Consider the following 18,395-nt stretch of genomic DNA (forward strand, 5'->3'; position numbering starts at 1 on the left):
AGATGGAGGTGGACAGGGTCCGAGCCTTTGCTGCTCTCTCCTCCCCGGCTCCTCCAGGTCTCCGCTGCTCTTTCACCCCCTACCTCCGTGGCTGCCCCCCCCCCCCCCCCCCCCGCCCCCAGCCGGCCAGCTCAAGGCCGGGACTTTTCCTCTGAACGGTGGCTTTCCGCCCCTCCATGCAGAGGCGGCTGCTCTTCATTCCGTCCCTCGGCCCCAGAAGGGGATTCTCCTGGGAGGTCAGCGGAGTGTTGGGATGCGTCTATTGTCTGTTAGAGACTGCGGACTAGGCCCTTTTCCAGAGATGGGAGGGAGGCTCCCAAACGGCTTCCAGCTCAGGGCTAATGATAGCAATAATAATAGTAGCTGGCCTTCGGGTCCTATACCCTGTGTTAGCTTATGTGTGCTTGTGGCGTGACCTCTGTGAGTTCAAAAGGGCCTCTTGACCTTGGGAATGGTCTGATAGCTGCCTCTGGAGAGGGTGTTCATGCTGCTCAGGGGAACCAGCAGGCCACCAGGTTAGAGCCTGGGCTGTGCAATCAGACAGCCCTGGGTTCCAGTGGTAGCTCTGACTCGTGATGCTGTGTGACCTCAGAAACGTTACTCACCCTCTCTGGGCCTTGGCTCCTCATGTGTCAGATGGATAGGGGAGGGTTGCTGATGGGCATTGTGAGTAAATATTGTCATTTATTTTGTGTGTGTACACAGGTGAGTGAAGAGAATTGGAGAAGTACTGGCTAGTGCTGTTAGTATTAGGGTTAGGCCTCATTTAAGTGCAGTTTCTTTTCTTTCTTTCTTTTTTAATGATTTCTGTTCCTGCGGGGTTTTCCTGGTCTCTAGACGAGTGGAACTAACTGCCTGGATCCCTGGGTGGGTCGTCCCGACCCCTGTCTTTCGGTGTCCGTCCTGGGTAGATGGGGAGGCTGGTCGGCTTCCAGGAGAACTCAGTGTGTGCGTGTGCATGTGTGTGCACGTGTGTGTATGTGCGTGTGGGGGGGCATTTTCTCCTAACATGTCTCAATGACTCAAAGTTACTGTGACTGTGTTTATGTTTTTCTTCATCTTTTCAGAAAGGGGATGTTTGGGAAGCTGAAGAAGAAGAAGAATAAAGCAGAGAAGGGGTTGATCCTAGCCAACAAGGCTGCCCAAGGTGAGGTTTCCATGGGGGTGGGGGCCTGACCACTGCCCTGGGGTCTGTGGGCCTCGGCGAGTGGACGGACCCCTCCTTGGCTGAGAACGCGGGTCGCTCTCCTTAGGGGTGAGGCGGGAAAGGTGCTGCCTGCTGGGTCTTCAGACTCTGCCAGTCACAGGTGTGGGCCAAGGCAACCTGCCCCGGGGGATGGCTGGCCGCCTGGTCTTTGGACCAAATGGGTGGAAGGGACCCATGAGGCAGCAGCAGCTGGATTCGAGCTCCTGTGTCTGTTCTGATGTGCTCTGTGGCCCAGGATGCGACACTCAGCGGCTCCGAGTCTCCGTGTCCCTTTGTCAAAGGGATGTGGCGTGGGTTGCTGGGCTGACCTAACACGGCCAGACAGAGCACTTATTCACTCAAACTAAAGGTGTCAGGGAGTGGGTGGGAGAGGCTTGGGGTCTTTCCTGGCGTCCTTGGAATTATGACACTATGGTAGGTCCGGGGGACACATGCTTGAATAAGGCACAGTCTCTTCCTTCAAGGACATTATGAAAAATAGTAGTTATGACACATTTAATGAGACCGGGATGCTTTCTACTTGACATTCATCATTCATTACTCTGACATGTAGATTCCTCTGCCCCTGGTTTACAGCAGAGGTTCAGAGAGGGCGAGTGGCTTGCCCAAAGCCACACAGCTAGGAAGTGGAGAAGCTGGCTCCTGAGCCCGGGCTCTCCCGCCCCCTCCAGCTGGGAGCCCTCACTGTGCAGGGGCAGGGGCAGAAGGAGCAAGCGGGCCGAGATTCAGGGCAGCCGACCACAGGTGTTCCGGGGGAGCTGGCTCCTGTGGCCCATTCCAACAGAGTCTCCAGCCCACAAAGCAAACAGGGCAGAGAGAATCAGCCCCCTCCTGCAAAGTCAACAGCACCCATCCTGCTGGCCGGGGGCCGCCCTGCGGGAGGCTGACCAAACAAAGGCCATAGAACGCACTGGTGTTTCCTTGTTGGGCTGGCCTGGGAGCTTAAGAAGACTTTTCTGCGTGAAATGTTTCAAGATTCTCAAAGCCTGTGACTCTTCTATTTGTGTATTTTGAGGCATACTTGGCTGTACGTTAATTTTATAGAATTCCAGTTACCTCAGCTTCTCTGTTGATTGGTTGCCCCACAGAGTTCTTTGGTACCTCCCACGGTCACCCGTTCATTCATCTGCTCTCAGGAAGTGATAGAATGTTTACTGAGGGCTGGGTGCTGGGCTGGGTGCTGTGCTGGGTGCTGTGTTGGGTCCTGGGTGTATAATGGTGAACACAGGGTAGTCTGGGGGGGACAGCTCTGTGTGGGACTCTTCTGCTGGCCCCTCCAGATCTACTGTGCACCCTTCTCCACCTGTTCTCTGTCCCAGGAGGCTAACTCCTCTGGATGCTCAACCCAGGTCCCTTCCCTCTGGGGCGCCCTGGGAGGGCGTCTGAGAGAGGGAGGAGCGTGAGGTCACGACTGGGGTTCCTCAGCTCAAGGCTGGGTGCTGCTCCTCATGGGGAAGCTGAGTGAAACATCCAGGTTCTGGTAGCTGCTCTCTCTCCTCACTTTGCGGGGGGGCCTCCATGGGGTAGCAGCTTGCAGCCGTGAGCCCCAGCGAGCCACAACCGTCTGTGGTTTTCCCACGCCCACGCCTTTGCAAAACAAGCTCTCAGGTGGCCCCGTTCTGGATGGGCCGTTTGCCATCTATCGGGGTCCTGATGCAGGAACTGCGTTGCAAGTTGAGAACAGCAGCGTCCAGAACATAGACAGTGGGCTGCATCAGAGGCTACAGACACCCTTTTTCGGTGCGGCCGGAGAGGGGTTCTCTGGGGAGGTACCATTTAGGCTGACACTTCAAGGGGGAGAAGCTGCGCACCAGGGGTCGGCAGGGAGCGGCAGCTGAGACTCAGACAGAGGGAGGCCTGTGGGGACAGATTCCAAACGGGAGAGAGTCTGTTTTCAGTTCCTGTCTAGCCTCATAGGAACTGAAACAGGCCTGCGAGGCCAGACAGCAGTGATGGCAGGACAGGGGGACAGGAGGGCTAGGAGGAGGAGGAGACGGAAGCCAGGCAGAGCAGCGAACTCCAGCTTTATTCTAAGTGCAGTGGAAAGCCCCGGAAGGGTTGTAAGAAGAGAAGCCACCTGAGGCGAGTTTTGTTCAGAAGGTCTCTCCGCATGCTCTGTGCCGAGTGGACTGGAGAGAGATGGTGGGAACTCAGTGAATGAATGAATGAATGCATGCATACGTGCCAGCCCTAGCAGAGGCGGACTGCCTTCCTCCCTCCCTCCTGGTCCGTGCCACCCTCCAGCAGGTGACTTAGGAGAGGGGTCCACGTTTTGTCGCGCCTTCCATCCTTGGCATCCAACCGAGCACAGTTGCTGGCATGTGGAGGTGCATAAGCATGTTCCCTGCTTACAGTTGGTCCCCATCCTTGAGGCCTCTGTTGCCAAGTGGAGGAGAAAGACTTAATTTTCTCTGGCTGCTGCCAGAGAGCAGCCAGGCGCTGGCATTTCGTCTGGCATCTCCGCCGGCTGCCTCGTCTGTTGTTTCCCTGGCGAGAGGAGAGTCCGAGGTGGCTGCGTTCATTCGGTCATCCTCTCTGTGAGTGCTGAGCGCCTGCACAGGCCCGTGTCCCCGAGCTCCTCTGGCCCGTGGGGTGCATTACCCCACCTGCTCTCTGGCTTGGCACTGTTTTTCCTGGTTGCTGATTAAAATAGGAGAACCAAAATACTTTAAAACTGGAAGATGTTTCGAGATGATTAAGTTGATGGGTTGGCAGGTCCCTGGAGCCCAGGGTTCTGAGAAAGAGCTTCAGGGCGTCTGTAGAGGGTGGGGGGGAGGCCCGTGGGAGGCCCCCTGCCTGGAATTTCACTCCCTGGCACCTAGACTGTGCCATGGTGTGCATGGACTTGTGTTATTTATTGAAGACTGGTATAAAATTACATTTGTGAAAGGGTTATGTTGCTTTTAAGAGGTTTAAAACCACTTTTCTTATCTAATCCTTTCATTGCATAGGCAAGGGGGAAAAAAGCCAAGAAATTCTGAGTGCCGTACCCCAGTCACCCGACTTGAAACCCACACAATGCATACTCACCGTGTTTCTAGCCAGTGCGGTGCTAGGGGCTGTCCGCAGTTTGTTTAATTTTCCTAATATCTTCAGGGTAGATAGCACTACCATTGCTTTGCTTTAGGGGCGAGGAAAACAGGGCTGAAAGAAGCTAAGTAAGTTGTCCCAAATCTTAGAGCCAGAAAGTGACAGAGCTGGGATTTGAACCCAGACCTTTTGGAGTCAGGCCTTTGCACTACACCGCGCAGAATCTCTTCGTGTCGGGGAGTGTTCCATCCCCTTTTTAGTTTTCACCAAAAACCTGGTTGAGACATGGTTCTCAAGATTTGCCACACAATAAAACGAGCTGGAGAATTAAAAAAAATCTGATATCTAGGCAACATTACAGATAAATTAAGTCAGAATCCTCTTGGTGGCGGGAGGGGGACATGTAAAGAATATGTTTGGAAATGTTCTTAACATGTGTGTATTAGTTTTCTATGGCTGCTGTAACAAATACCACCAACTGGGTGGCTTTGTTTTCCAGTGGAAACGGAGACCAGAAGTTCACCATCAGCCCTGGCTGGTGTGGGTCAGTAGATTGAGTGCCGGCCTGTGAACCAAAGGTCACCAGTTTGATTCCCAGTCAGGGCACCTGCCTGAGTTGTGGTCCAGGTCCCCAGTAGGGGGGCGCATGAGAGGCAACCACACATTAATGTTTCTCTCCTTCTTTCTCCTTCCCTTTCCCTCTCTCTAAAAATAAATAAATAAAAACCAAAGAAAAAGAGAAGTCCACCATCAGTGTCACTGGGACAAATCAAGATGTTGCAGGGCCCCGCTGCCTTTGGAGAACCCATTTCTTGCCCCTTCTGGCTTCCGGTGGCGGTGGCCGTCCAATCTCCACCTTGAGGTCACATTGCATTTTATTTTTGTCCCGCTGCCTTTCTCTTCCAAGGGTACCTGTGATTGCTCTAGGACCCACCTGTGTTAAGTATGCAGGATAATCTCCTTATTTCAAAGACGCTTTTTCTAAATAATGTCCCATCTACAGGTTCCAGGGACCAAGACCTGCTATCTTTGGGGAACATCATTCAGCCTACACCACCTTGCTACTCAAAATTGGCCCCCAGCTGACCTCGCTGTTAGAAAGCCCAGACCTGCAGAATCAGAATCTGCATTTTAAGGGTTTCCCAGGAGATCCTCACCCACATCAAATGTTGCCAATGAGATTCAGAGGGAATAAATTACTCATCTACCTCTCACTGTGGCAAGCTTATGACTTGAAAACACATCTTTTGATTCATACTGAAGTTTTCTTTCCATAATACTATGCATTTAAATACACTCTTTATTTGGGAAACAGAAGGTGCATATTCTTTTCGAGAATTAAGATATGTGTCTGGCTTTCTGTCAATAATGTGTTAAGTTTCATGCTAGCAAGGACTGTCTTCTGGTGGCCTTGTACCCTTCTGGCACAGCGCCGGACACAGAGTGGAGACTCAGGTCACCACTACCTGTGTACCTAACCGGGTTTTCTTCCTTTTTTGGCTTCTCTAGATGGTCAAGGTGAAGCTGAAGCACCGGAGGAGCGCCCTTCTCACCAGGACAGAGCGGGAGGAGATTTGATTTATGATGACACGTCTATCCCTCCTGTCCCCTCAGCAACTCCAAAGAGAAGGTAGGATGTGGGTGCGGGCACTGAGCACACACACTTGCTGAGCTCCTCCTCTGTGCCAGGCATGCATGCAGGCTCTGGGGGCGGAGACCAGCACCTCAGCACTGTCTGCAAGGAGCCAGCGGTCTAAGGAAGACAGAGTGTGTGTCCTCACCTCCAGCTTTGTCTGTGGCAGTGCCGGCCTCTTGATCCAGGGCAGCCTTTGGGGCCCAGCCAGGGCCCTGGCTCTACCCACTTCTGGCCTTAAATCCCCTGAATTTAGGTCTGAGTGTCCCTCATAGTTTGGGAATGACAGCCCCTACAGGAGACAGACTCAGGAGCTGTCCCTCACCTGCTCTTTAATTCATCGATACGCTAGGTATCTCAGCTCTGTGTCTGTCCCCAAGGAGAAGGTGCTTCTTCTCCTTGACAAAAAGTCAGAGCAAGCGGGCTTTCTGCATGCAATGTGCGGTATCAGTTAGCTATTGACACGCACCAATAACCCCCAAATTCCGTAGGTTCACAAAAGCGGCATTTATGATGGTTCATGAGTCTGTAAATTCGCTGGGTAGTTTTCCAAGTGCCAGGCAGTCACAGATACATGGGTTGTGTGTCTGTGGTCATTCGGCAGCTCTGCGGGTTTTAGTCTGGGGGTTGGCGGGTCGTGCGCTTGGCCCAGGTTTGCTTCAGCTGGGACCCCGGGCTCTCCTCCAAGTGGCATCAGATCCTCCGGCAGGCTGGTCTGTTCCCGTGGTGGTGATGGCAGTATTCTGAGAGGGAGTGGGAGTGCACAGGCCTAGTTTGGGAGTTGGCAAGTCAGTGCATTCTGTTGGCCAGCGCAGGCCACAACGCCAGCCCGCATCACGCTGAGTTTCACAGCAGAGAGCACGGACACAAGGGAGCCGACAGCCAGAGCCAGCAGTGCTTTCCATCCACCGCGGTTGTTTACGCCAGTTTCTTCTTCGTGGTAATTCCTCGTGCCACCCCATCTTCTGTCTCAATTGGTGCCTCTCGGTGTGGCAGACCCTGAGTTGTCACCACAACGCCATGGCAGGAAGGCAGTGTGTGTGTGTGAGGGGCAGAGGGCAGGTGGCCGATGGGAATCAGAGAAGGTGGTGCCGCAGAGGCCAGACGTTAAGTTGGCACAAACACACTGGCTGCAATATCTCCTTCCCCCTGCGTGGCCTCATGACAATGCCCAACGCCCAACCCCTGGGGTGGGGAGAGATTTCAATTATTTTTAAGTGGCTTTGAAGGGCTCACTCGCCACCTATTTCACCAGGTAATGGCACTGAATGGAGGAAGGCAGGACAAAGGGAAGTAAGGGGCCATAGGCTTTTATTTTCCCCTTGGCCAGAACATTCTCCATCAGTTCAAATTCTACCCACCGTCGGATGCTCAGTTCAGGTCCAGCCTCTGTAGGGACGTCTTTGCTGCTGACCCCGGCTCTCAGGAATGTCTCTCTTCTCTGAACTGTGGCGTTTTTTTTTTTTTTTCTGTGACACATTTTATACTCACCAGCTCTTTCTTTATGTGCTTTGCTTTGGTCCTGTCTCTTGAATACACTGCTAGCTTTTCGAGGGCTGCGGTGGTGGTTTTCATCCTTGTTTTTCCTCTGAGGAAATCGGAGAGCTTTCCCACAGCAAATGATTGATAGAAATTTGCCATTTTATTCACAAACACACACTTTGTGATATCTTCCCTCCCCTACACGCATTATCCCCTTGAATCTCCGAGTAGCAGGAATTATCATTTCCGCTCTCGGATGGGGAAGCTGGGGAGAACGAGCATTGTAATTCAAATCGGCGTGACTGCAAAGCCTTGAGATTTTTGCTCGTTTACTCTGTTCTCTACTGGACTCAAGGATCAGGAGGAATGGGATGGAGTCAGATGCAAGGTGGAATTGTTAGAAGACAAGAGAATGAATTTAGAAGGAACTCAGGTGCAGTTCATTTCCTGCCTGTGGCTGCTGCTTCGGGGACAGGATTCTTCACCCCTGTCTGCTGTTAGCCAGTCTCCGCACCCAGGTGTGGCACAGCTGTTTCCAATTCCTTACGACAGCCCAGATACAGGAAACCTTCCGGGATGTGAAATCTCATTGAGGCAGCATCTTGGTTCTTCCTTCCAATTTTCTCTTTTATCAGTTTTTTCAAATGCAATCTTGGAACTCAGAACCATTATATCTAAGGGAAATGACAAAGTAGTCCCACGGAAAGGATCAGGCAGGAGCCACAGTGCATCCTGAGGGAGACCCAGCTCTGCCACCACCTTGCTGAGAAGTTGCGGTGTCTTATTCTGTAAAATAAAAAATAAGGAGTACTGGCAATCACACGCACAATAAGAGTTGACGTGTATTCCTGCCAGGTCCTGGATTAAATGTTTACCTGCATTATATCTTTAAATTCTAGCAATCACCCCATGCGGTTAAGTGCTATATGATTAGCTCCACTTTTAGGAGGGGGAAACTGAGTCATGGAGCAGTTAAGTCACGTGTCCATTTATACTTCCCTCCCCCAGAGATGTAAATATGTAAAGAGGATATGTGACACAATATAAATAGAAGTACTAGGGAAATATGATCACAGCTGACGGATCTAAAATATGTTCCAACCCGATGAAACATATATGCTAAACTTTCTTACAATAGATCAAAACTGATGACTAAGATCCACGATGGGGAGGTCAGATCCCAAAATTATCAAGTAAGTGATTGACTCTTCCTACCAGCCCCGCCCTGCCCTCTCCGCTGGCTCCCTCCCCCCCCCCCCCCCCCGCCCCCTGCCGTGCTTCCTGTGTGACAGGAGAGCCAGGTCCCCAGCGCCTACGCCGCCTTGTCGCCTTGTGTCCTAGATCGCCATAACCATCACCGAGGCCCGCCAGCTGGTGGGCGAGAACATCGACCCGGTGGTGATCATTGAGGTTGGGGACGAGAAGAAGCAAAGCACAGTGAAGGAGGGAACCAACAGCCCATTTTACAATGAAGTAAGTCCCGCGGGCCACCAGCGTCCTCTCCCTGCGCTCTCCGCCGCTTCCCTCTGGTATGCCTGCGCCAAACAGAAACCCCGCGCCCCTCGTGTCTGCTTCCTAGCACGCACCTAGGCCTGCCGCAGACCCTCTGAGCCGCCTTAACAAACAGCCCCCATAAAGCTGAACAAAAAGATAAGGAGAAGGATAGGTGAGAAATTCCTATACATTTTAAATACATTACTATATTTTTAATAAGACCCATTTTCATATTTCTTGCAAGAGCATCTTCATCCGCTATAAGCTCTGGGTTTATATTAAAAAACGAGTTCGATATTGGTTCATGAGAAGGTATACATTCTTTTGCAGAACAGAGACCCTGGAAATTTAATTATTATGTTTGAAACAGGCATGCTCCGTGGGAAAGTGAAATAGGCATATTTTTTAAAGCAGTGTAAAAATTGTAAAGGAAACCATCAAAGAGGGATGTGAAGCTTCTAAATATTAAACACACAGACATTCTCTTTGGAAAGTAACAAGATTACACAGTATAAAAAACGTAAAAGATACCAAGAGCGTAAAATGATATTTGGTGAAAAATACGTGTCCCACTTATCTCTGATCCTTTTTTTTAAAACAGAATTTCTTTTTTTTTTTTTTTAAGATTTTATTTATTTATTTTTAGAGAGGGAAGGGAGGGAGAGAGAGAGAGAGAGAGAGAGAGAGAGAGAGAGAGAGAGAGAGAAACATCAATGTGCGGTTGCTGAGGGTCATGGCCTGCAACCCAGGCATGTACCCTGACTGGGAATTGAACCTGCGACACTTTGGTTCCCAGCCTGAGCTCAGTCCACTGAGCTACGCCAGCCAGCGGGTATCTCTGATCCTTAATTGCCGAGTCCTCCCGCCCCCTGAGGAAAGCCATTCTTGGCAGGCATTTGTATGTCCTTTCAGAGATGTTTCAAGTGTGCACAAGACAAACATTGTAACCAAATGGGAGCATGCTACACACTGTCCTGGCTGTTTTCACCAAACAGCGGGGACTGGCGATTCGTCTACATCGAGTCTACATCAGGGTGTGCGGTTCAGTCTCATTTTCTGCTGTTTGCTGTCGTTCCCCACTGCATCGATGTGCTGTAATTTACGAAGCCAGTCAACTTCTCATTGATGGATATTAAATTTGTTTCCGTCTTTGGCTACTACTTGTAATAATATTTATGTGGTGTAACTGGGACAAAGAGTACGTGCATGTGAAATCTTGACATCTCCAAATTGCCCTCCAGAGAGGTAACAAGTTACCCTCTAATCGTGTTCAAGAGTGCTCATTCTCCCTTAGACACCGTGAATTATCAAAAAAATGCTCCAAATTACCTTCCTGATGGGAGTGGAAGTTGAAGAGGAAGGCAGAGAGAGTGTGGCTAATGAACTCCATAGAAAGTGGGATTTGGGAAAATCCCATTAGAGCTGTTAGCTCCCTTCCTCTGCGCCCCCTCCTGCCTCTGAGCATTTACCAGGAGTTAGAGAGGCAGCTGTCGCCTTCCTGGTCCTCTCGCCACCCCTGTAACAGCTTTGGCACAGATGTGATGTGAACTAATGTGCGTGAAAACGATTTAATGCAAAGCTCTACAGATATGTCATTTATTATCATTCATATTTGCCTTATGCATACAAGTCCTGGGTCTAAAGGACATCAGCTTTGGCCTACATGTAATCGGTTGGAAATCAGATAAAAACGAAGAAGTGGAAGTAAAAACCTTTGTTACAGCTCCTGACCCTGATTTTCGAGCCCCAAGTGCACTAGATGTTGAAGGAGCTGGTTAGTTGGGCCTGGGGAGTGTTTCCCAGCTAGAGGAATGTGTGCGGGCTCCGAGGTCTCGGGCCCCTGTGTGCGGCAGTTGAGTCTGGAACGGGGAACTCAGCGGAAGGCAGTAACCTTTGGAACTAATTAATGTATTGGTCCAAAGGAACCCGCAGCACCTCGTATTTCAGGGAGTGAAGGACTTCATGTAAGTGAATTTTGCACATAAAAGAAACTCTGGCACAAAACTTTAAAAACGTTTGAGCATGTGTATATGAAAGACTTCCTAAAATGTCAGGCGTTTTTCTGTTTTTGAAGAGAGGACAAGGCTACGCTGCAGCCTTTCGTTGCCACCCGAGGACGGCCGTTGAAGGGCTCACTGTCCCTCGGGATGGCGTCGCCCAGTTTTCACATTTCGGTGTTTCTGTTTTGCCCTGATGTTGCCCGGACGCTTTTCTGGTATCAAAAACAGGCCGTCAGCGTGTCAGCGGTCCCTTCCCGCTTTCCTAGTGCTGTCGTGCTCATCGCCGGTGTCCTGGGTCGTTCCTCCATCCTGCAGCTAAAATAAAATAAATAAAATAATAAAATAAAATAAAATGAATGGAAGGAAGAAAGGAAGAAAGAGAGCAGAATAACTTCATAGTTCCACCTCTCCCATCACCCATCAGTTCTCAAAACAAAAAACCCATAAATAAAAAAAAAACTTCTCCAGTTTTCTGCACCTGAATGTCATATGCTCTCACACGTACAAGGTGCTCAGTAAAGTTTGGATAATGGAATGTCTAGTCACTGAGCCCCTTGTGGGACAGTCCCAGGGGAACCCAGCTTTGGTCCTAGGCCCAGCAGTAACTAGCTTTATGTCTCTAGGCCTGTCTCTCTCTTTCCTTTTTTAAAAGTTATTTTACTTTATTTTTATTTTTCAATCACAGCTGACATTCAGTCTTATTTTATATTAGTTTCAGGTGTGCAGTGTGGCGGTTAGCATTTATACAATCTACAAAGCAATCCCCTCAATAGCTCTGGCACCCACCTGACCCCAGACATAGTACAATGTTACCGGCTACTGCATTTTGCCGTGTATAATGCCCACTTCTTTGCCCACATTTTTGAGGGAAAAATAAGGATGAGCATTATACATGGGCAGCACCTAAACACGGGTGCATATTATCGACAGCAAAATATGGTATATTCCACACCGGGATGCTCTTTTCACCCATCATTCTATATAGGTCCATAAATAAAAGATTTGAGAATACCAAGGCCTGCAAAGGTGTGCAGAAGCGGCTGTTTTTCTGCGCTGCCAGTGGGAATGCAAAGTGACTTAGCTCCCTGGGAAAGAACCTTCACGCTGCCTACTAAATGTTTACATGCAGGCCCAGCATGGCCCAGCAACCCCACTTCTCATGTCCTTTCTAGAGGAAAACTCACGTATGTCCCGTGGGAAGGTGCAGGTGATGGCATTCTCTATTTTTTTTTATTTGAAAAAACAAAAAGGAAAACAAGTTAAATAACTTTCCATAGGGGGTGGCCCATCAATTGATGATATAAATTCATGCCATTGAGGACCACACGGCAGCTGGTTAGATCAATCCAGATTGAAATCTACTCCAGGGACAGGGTTCTGAAATGCAAGGCTGGGATGTATGGTCAGAATGAACTTTATGTTTTATAGTACTTTGTCTTCGACTTCATTGGGCCCCAAGTGCATCTTTTTGACAAGATCATCAAAATCTCAGTAAGTATACCATTGGTCGGGGGGCGGGGGGGGGGAGGGATTCCAGGCATCGGGAACCTTCTAGCGCAGCTCAGCCTGCTTAGGGGAGAACAGATTCAGGAGGGTGAGTCTGAGCTGGTGAGTCTGAAACCGAGAGCACAGAACTTGAAGTGACCAGAACAGGGGAGTTCAGGAAGGAGAACCTTTTCAAGAAAATCTATGCTTGTTGGAAGCAAGATATAACCCACTATCGGGCCATCACAAATTGAACTGTGCAGCTTACTAATGTGGGAATGAGAAAAATATGCTTCGAATGATGATGGATTGCCTTTTCCAGTTGGCTTCTGTCTTTTTAATGAAGCAAATGTTAATGTTTCTCTCTTAGATGGATATCTACATTGATGATAATTCCTCTCCTAGTTAGTAATACATAGAGAAATGGAAAGAGCGAATTCGGAAGGGACCAAATATATCATAGGATCAGAAGATGTGTATAATTTTGAGCAAGTGGTTACATTTGGCTTCTTAATAGTAGTTGCCTTTGAGTGTAGACCTCCAGACCTACCCATGGGGGCACTGAGTTGGCTGCACAGACCCTGCCTCAGCCCTGGCAGGTGAATTCCTACCTCCACAGATCACGTCTGAAAAGTAGAGACAGAGAGAACTTTCTGGTCCAGTCAGGTGACTTCTCCAGGTTGCCCCAACACCTGGAGGACAGCAATGGGAAGGGCAAATGCCCACGCTGGAGCTGTACTAGCCCACAGGAGAGAATGAGAACAGAATCACTCCCAACCTCACACCAGCGTAAGGGGCAGAGGTCAGTGGGCAACAGGCGGCATCTGTCTCACCGGTTTGAGAAATCGCAGCTTCTCGCACGGAGAGGGTAGTGAGGGTGTTCGCACCTGGAAAGGGTGGGGTGGGGGTTGCTGGTTACAGGCTCTCTTCCAGATGGCTCTCAAAGAACAGTATTCCTACTTTACGCACCAACGTAAGACGTGTGGAGAACGAGGGGATGTTTTTCTAACAGTGACACCAACTCTAATGAGAATTGCCAAGATGGTAAAACTTAGACTTCCTTGCCTTTCTTTATCATTTACTCATCTATATGTTAATATTATGTTACCTATGTGTATATATGTATATTTACATATAACATGTTATATACCAGTCTTGTATGAGGCTTAGTACTGGAAATTATGACATTATCTTTCCCAAGGCCACTTGAAGAATGTGACTCGTGAAGAATGAAAAGTCATCAAGAGCCAAACATTCTTCATGTTTAAATTTCAGGCACGATGACAAGTGGTGCAGAAGGTATTTCGGGACCTGGGACATTGCCCAGGACTTTGTTACATTGCACAGCTCAGGCAATGACTTGTTTGCGAGGCTGGCTTTGTAGCAGGCTCCCACGGGACTCTCGAGCTTCAAGATAAACAGTTAGTTGCTAGACTTTCATTCTGTGTCATTGACAAGGGTCATGCCTCCCTGTGGGGCAAGTGGGTTTTTAGACAGAGGATCAAAGCTGGTAGTGCCCATCTGTGGTCTTCTAACTTAGAAGAAGAGGATCTTTGGTCTCCATAAATGATCCTTTGGGACAGAGACCAAAGATATTAAAGGGAAAAATTCCCTTAAGGGGGGAGCATTTAATCCGAGCTTTCTGCTCATTCAGGAACTGTAAGTCAGCATGCCCAGAATAAATTCAACATGAAAGAAGAAGGAGGGGTTGCCCTAAGCAGGTTCCATTGGGACAGACCACTGTAGCAGACCCTGGTGGTGCCGAAGACCATCTTCCCTCTGTGGTGGTCCCAGGCACTCAGGGTCTCCCACACTCTGTGTGTCAGGTGCCCCAGGGTTCTGCTCACCTCATGCCTGCCTGCCCCAGTTGCTTGGCGCTCACCCCAGGTGGACGATCTGAGGAGGCCTCCTGTGTTATTTAAAGGTCTGTTTGGGGCTGTTGCGTCCCATCATGTCCACTGGGACCCAGATGCCTTTGACCTGAGAGTAGCTTGAGTCAGCCGTGTGATCTTGCTCGGGCCTTTGGGGAGCCACAGTAGCGACTGCAGCCCTGGAGGGGCTGGACTGAGCTTGGCGAGCATGGCCTTAAATAGCTGCTCGGCTCGGGCCAGCTGCCCCGGCTTCCCCTCGGTTCTCTAACGCCCTCGCAAAGTTCGGGCAAGGGAGAAAGAGTGGGAAGGGAGCTGGGAAGGGCTGTACGTCTTCATCCTTGACGGCAACTGAAGTTGTTTCTTCTTGCCTCTACCGAAGGAGCTGTGTGGAAGCTACAACAGTCTCCCATTCATTCATCATTCGACCAGTCAATCATTCATTAGTTCACTCAGAGATTATCAGATACCTATTGGGAACAAGTTCGTACGGTCGGCAGAAGAGAGTAGGAAGCTGTCCTGGATGCAAGGGATTCATAGGGTTTTATGATTAGGAGAGAATTTAGAGATCACCTCGTCTAACTTCCAGTCAGTGCAGGAATTCTCATCTACAACCTCCATCACATGAGGTTCTCGGGCTGTACTTGATTACACCCAGGGACAGGGTGGTCACTGCTTCTCGGAAAACCCATTCCACTGCTGGGGAGTTCTAACAATCGTCCTTACGGTGAGCTGAACTCTCTCTTCCTGTTGCTCAGGGGCCACACTGGAAACCCACCCCCTCTTCCAGATGGGGGTTTTCCAAGAGCCAAAGACATTCAAGTTACCATTGCCCTTCCTCCACATCCCCACTTTTCTCCTTTCTGGGTTAAAGGCTAAACTCCTCCTGACTCTTTAGCAGTGTCTCACATGATGTTGTTTCCGAACCCAGGGCCAGCTCTGACACTTTCCTTTAGAACTTAGCTCTTCTTATAGCATTAGCATCAAAATGCACCGCGGTAACCAGCCAGGCACTCTGCTGTCTTCTGATTAGACAAAATGTTGAGGGTGGCCATCTCCCTTGTCTGACTCTTGTACATGTCCAAAACTTCTCAAAGCAATATGTGATGAATTCATTGTCTGAGAAAGTTGTGAGCAAAATACTGTGGGAGGTTAGGGGAGAAAGGGAATACTTTTAGCGGTGGGAAATCAGGGAGGGCTGCTTGGAGGTGGCAACATTTGCTCTAGGCATTGAAGGATGAGTAGAGTTTCAACAGGTAAAGATGGGTGTTTAAGGGTTGGCTGCATTTTTGTTAAATGAACTTTTGTTTGTCAAATGCCGTTTAGGCAGTGGGATTTGTTAGGTGCCCTTCCGTAGAGGATTAGCTGAAAGCCTGCTAGGAGAAAGGGGTACCCCTGGATACCCTTTACAGCCCTGAGTTTTGGTGACCAAATATCACTGTGCTCGGAGGAGAGGAAAGGCCAGACAAGGCTCAAGACCTAGCGTGCGCTTTGAAGGGTCAGAAACCCATTTCGCAAGCTTGTCCTCAGAGAAACGTAGTTCCGCTGGACTCCCCGCTCCGTCTCGCCGCAGGTTCTGCACCACAAGCTGATAGGAAGCATACTGATCGGGGCCTTCAAAGTGGACCTGGGCACCGTGTACAACCAGCCTGGTAAGGAAGCTCCCAGAATCTCTCTCACGTGTCTCCCGCGGGCCCCGCCCAGAGGTCAGCTGGGTGGGCCGCTCACTGGTTCAGCCATCCGTTCCGCAACACGGAGCACCGGTCATAGGAAGGTGACTAAAGATACGGCTCTTTGTCTCAGTTTAGGAGCCAATGGTAAAATTATCTTATATGTCCATACTTCCGAGCAGTTTTTTTTTATTATCACAAACTCTGTCTAGTTTAGTGCTGTGAGACATCAGCAGTAAAGACAGGAAAGTATAGAAGTTAAGAATATGGACTCTGGAGCCAGACTGTCAGGGTTCAAATTCTACTCTGCACTTTCCTAGCTGTGCAACCTTGGGCAAGTGACTTCGCTTCTCTGTGCCTCCGTTTCCCCATCTTCAAAGATGGGGATAAAACAGTACTTTTCTTATCGGGGTTTGGGGGGATTAAGTTAGTAAATACATATAAAGTGCTTAGTGTAGGGCCCAGCGGAGAATAATGACTGTGGATATTGCGCGCCATAGAAGGATCTGCTATAATAATCATTATTATCCCTGATTTGTAAGAAATGAAACTCAGAGAAGTTAGGTGATTTGTCCAAGGTCAAGGTCTAATGAGTAATAAACCAACAACAAACATAGATATTCTCATGAAAGTCCTCTTCTCTTCAACTGGGATTTAAAGTCACGTGACCAAGGGTTCAGGTCATGTGAGTTTGAAGAAGCTCTACTGATTCGATTGGGATTGGCATGTACTCAGCTCCTCTACCATCTGCTGTCTGTATTGCCTGCTCTAACAAATTCTTTTTATGGATAAGCCAGAAGCATAGATTTTTTGTATGAGATTTCATGTTTGGACATACAGTGTAAGCCAAAACAAAAAACAAGAAAATCCATGAGCCACATTTACAGCCTGTGAAATAGTATGTGACTTCTGTGCTCCATTAATGTCATCCTATCCCATCAAAGCTAGAATCCTGGCTAGGGAGTTTCCACTGGGCTGAAGGCTGGTTACAGAAAATGATGGGGAACAGGATGGGAAGTAAAGGATAGGAGGGAAAAGGGGACGGGGGGCACCGTGAGACTTGGAAGTAGCCCAGATGAGCTACCCCCTCAGTGGAGTGTGGGGGACCCTGGGTATGGGAGGGGGAGCACTGGGTGGAGCTATTGGGTCCAGCCGCGCAGGGCATCTGAGCTATCAGGACGCTTTTACAGGTCATCAGTTCTGCGACAAGTGGGCCCTGCTCACAGACCCCGGTGACATCAGGACTGGCACGAAGGGGTACCTGAAGTGTGACATCAGCGTGATTGGGAAGGGCGACGTCTTAAAGACCAACCCGAAGACCCCCGATGCTGAGGAGCAAATAGAAAAGTGAGACCGATGCCTCCAGGACTCTGCGACGGAACTGATACATCCCTATTTCCACGTCTCTTTTCCTCCCCCTCTTTCCCCGAGAGCACATGAGAATGGCCAAGCACACGGCTTGTCCGCCTGGGGTTCTGCTCTGTCGGAGGCACCACGCTGTGCCTTACCCAAGGCGTAACTATCCGTCGGGCAATCAGATTCTCCGACAAGAAAATCCTGTCTTCCTGTAACAACCTATAACGACAAGCCATTGCTGAGCTCGCCTGACTTATTTGAATTTAGCTGATTTTCCTTTGAAGGAGTTATAATTTCCAGCACTGGTTTGTAAAATGGGAAGACAATGAACCTCTTCTAAGGTGCAGTGTGGGAGGCAGTGTTTATTGTATTCTCGTAGGACGCAAATGAGTTTGCGTTCGCTCTAATCATACCCTTCGCTGTCATTAAAGTAGGAAGAAAACTCATCTTAGCAACAGATCCTAATCATTTCAGATCTTGATCGTGCGTCAGGGTCCTTCTTTATGCTTCCAAACGGATTCCAGCTTTTCTTTCTATTCTTTAATTTTTGTTTGTTTGTTTTTGTGCCCCTCGAAGGAACCTTTTGATCCCTCAAGGCTTCCCGTCAGAGAGGCCCTGGGCCAGATTCTACGTGAGGCTGTACAGAGCAGAAGGGCTGCCCAAAATGAACTCCAGCATCATGGTGAATGTCACCAAAGCGTTTGTGGGTGACAGTAAGGACCTCGTGGATCCCTTCGTGGAGGTCTCCTTTGCTGGGCAGATGGTGAGGAACTGTTGTCACTAACAGTGATTGGCCTGGGACAGAACCCTGCCCTCGGCCTGGGGCATCTCTAGTCAAAGGAAATTAGGTGAAGAACACACTTAGGAAGTGCCTTGAGAAACAAAGCTAGCCACAGAGAGGCACGGAGTCACGTGGCAAGAAAGAAGGGGTGGGTTACTCACTCACTGTGCCCTGGAGATGACAGAGAGGAACTGCGGGGGACCATGGTCTAGGACCCAGGCCCTTACCCAGTCCCCAGGCCTGCAGAGTTACCACCCCCCTCCTCCCAGGCCGCTCCCCTGTCTGCCCAGGGAGTTCTTGTCCTGGTGAGCCCGGGCACCCCTGTTCCCAGCCACTCCCTGCTCAAGAGCCATTGACAGTGCCAGGGCCTGGGCACAGGGCCGGGGCTC

The 18,395-nt window shown here is 49.6% G+C and overlaps 1 protein-coding gene across 1 annotated transcript in view; it reads left to right on the forward strand.

The window, feature by feature from the left end:
- The first annotated feature begins 1,039 nt into the window (after nt 1-1,039).
- FER1L6 (fer-1 like family member 6) overlaps nt 1,040-18,395 on the forward strand; it is a 99,020-nt gene continuing 81,664 nt past the window's right edge. Inside the window, exons 1-8 of the mRNA XM_028533829.2 lie at nt 1,040-1,147; nt 5,747-5,867; nt 8,491-8,545; nt 8,694-8,825; nt 12,275-12,337; nt 15,773-15,851; nt 17,060-17,216; nt 17,802-17,988. Coding sequence (XP_028389630.1) covers nt 1,075-1,147; nt 5,747-5,867; nt 8,491-8,545; nt 8,694-8,825; nt 12,275-12,337; nt 15,773-15,851; nt 17,060-17,216; nt 17,802-17,988 — 867 coding nt within the window. The 5' untranslated portion in view covers nt 1,040-1,074. The remainder of the gene's footprint in view (nt 1,148-5,746; nt 5,868-8,490; nt 8,546-8,693; nt 8,826-12,274; nt 12,338-15,772; nt 15,852-17,059; nt 17,217-17,801; nt 17,989-18,395) is intronic.

Source organism: Phyllostomus discolor, chromosome 7, assembly GCF_004126475.2.
Source record: "Phyllostomus discolor isolate MPI-MPIP mPhyDis1 chromosome 7, mPhyDis1.pri.v3, whole genome shotgun sequence".
In the NCBI taxonomy this organism is placed as follows: domain Eukaryota; kingdom Metazoa; phylum Chordata; class Mammalia; order Chiroptera; family Phyllostomidae; genus Phyllostomus; species Phyllostomus discolor.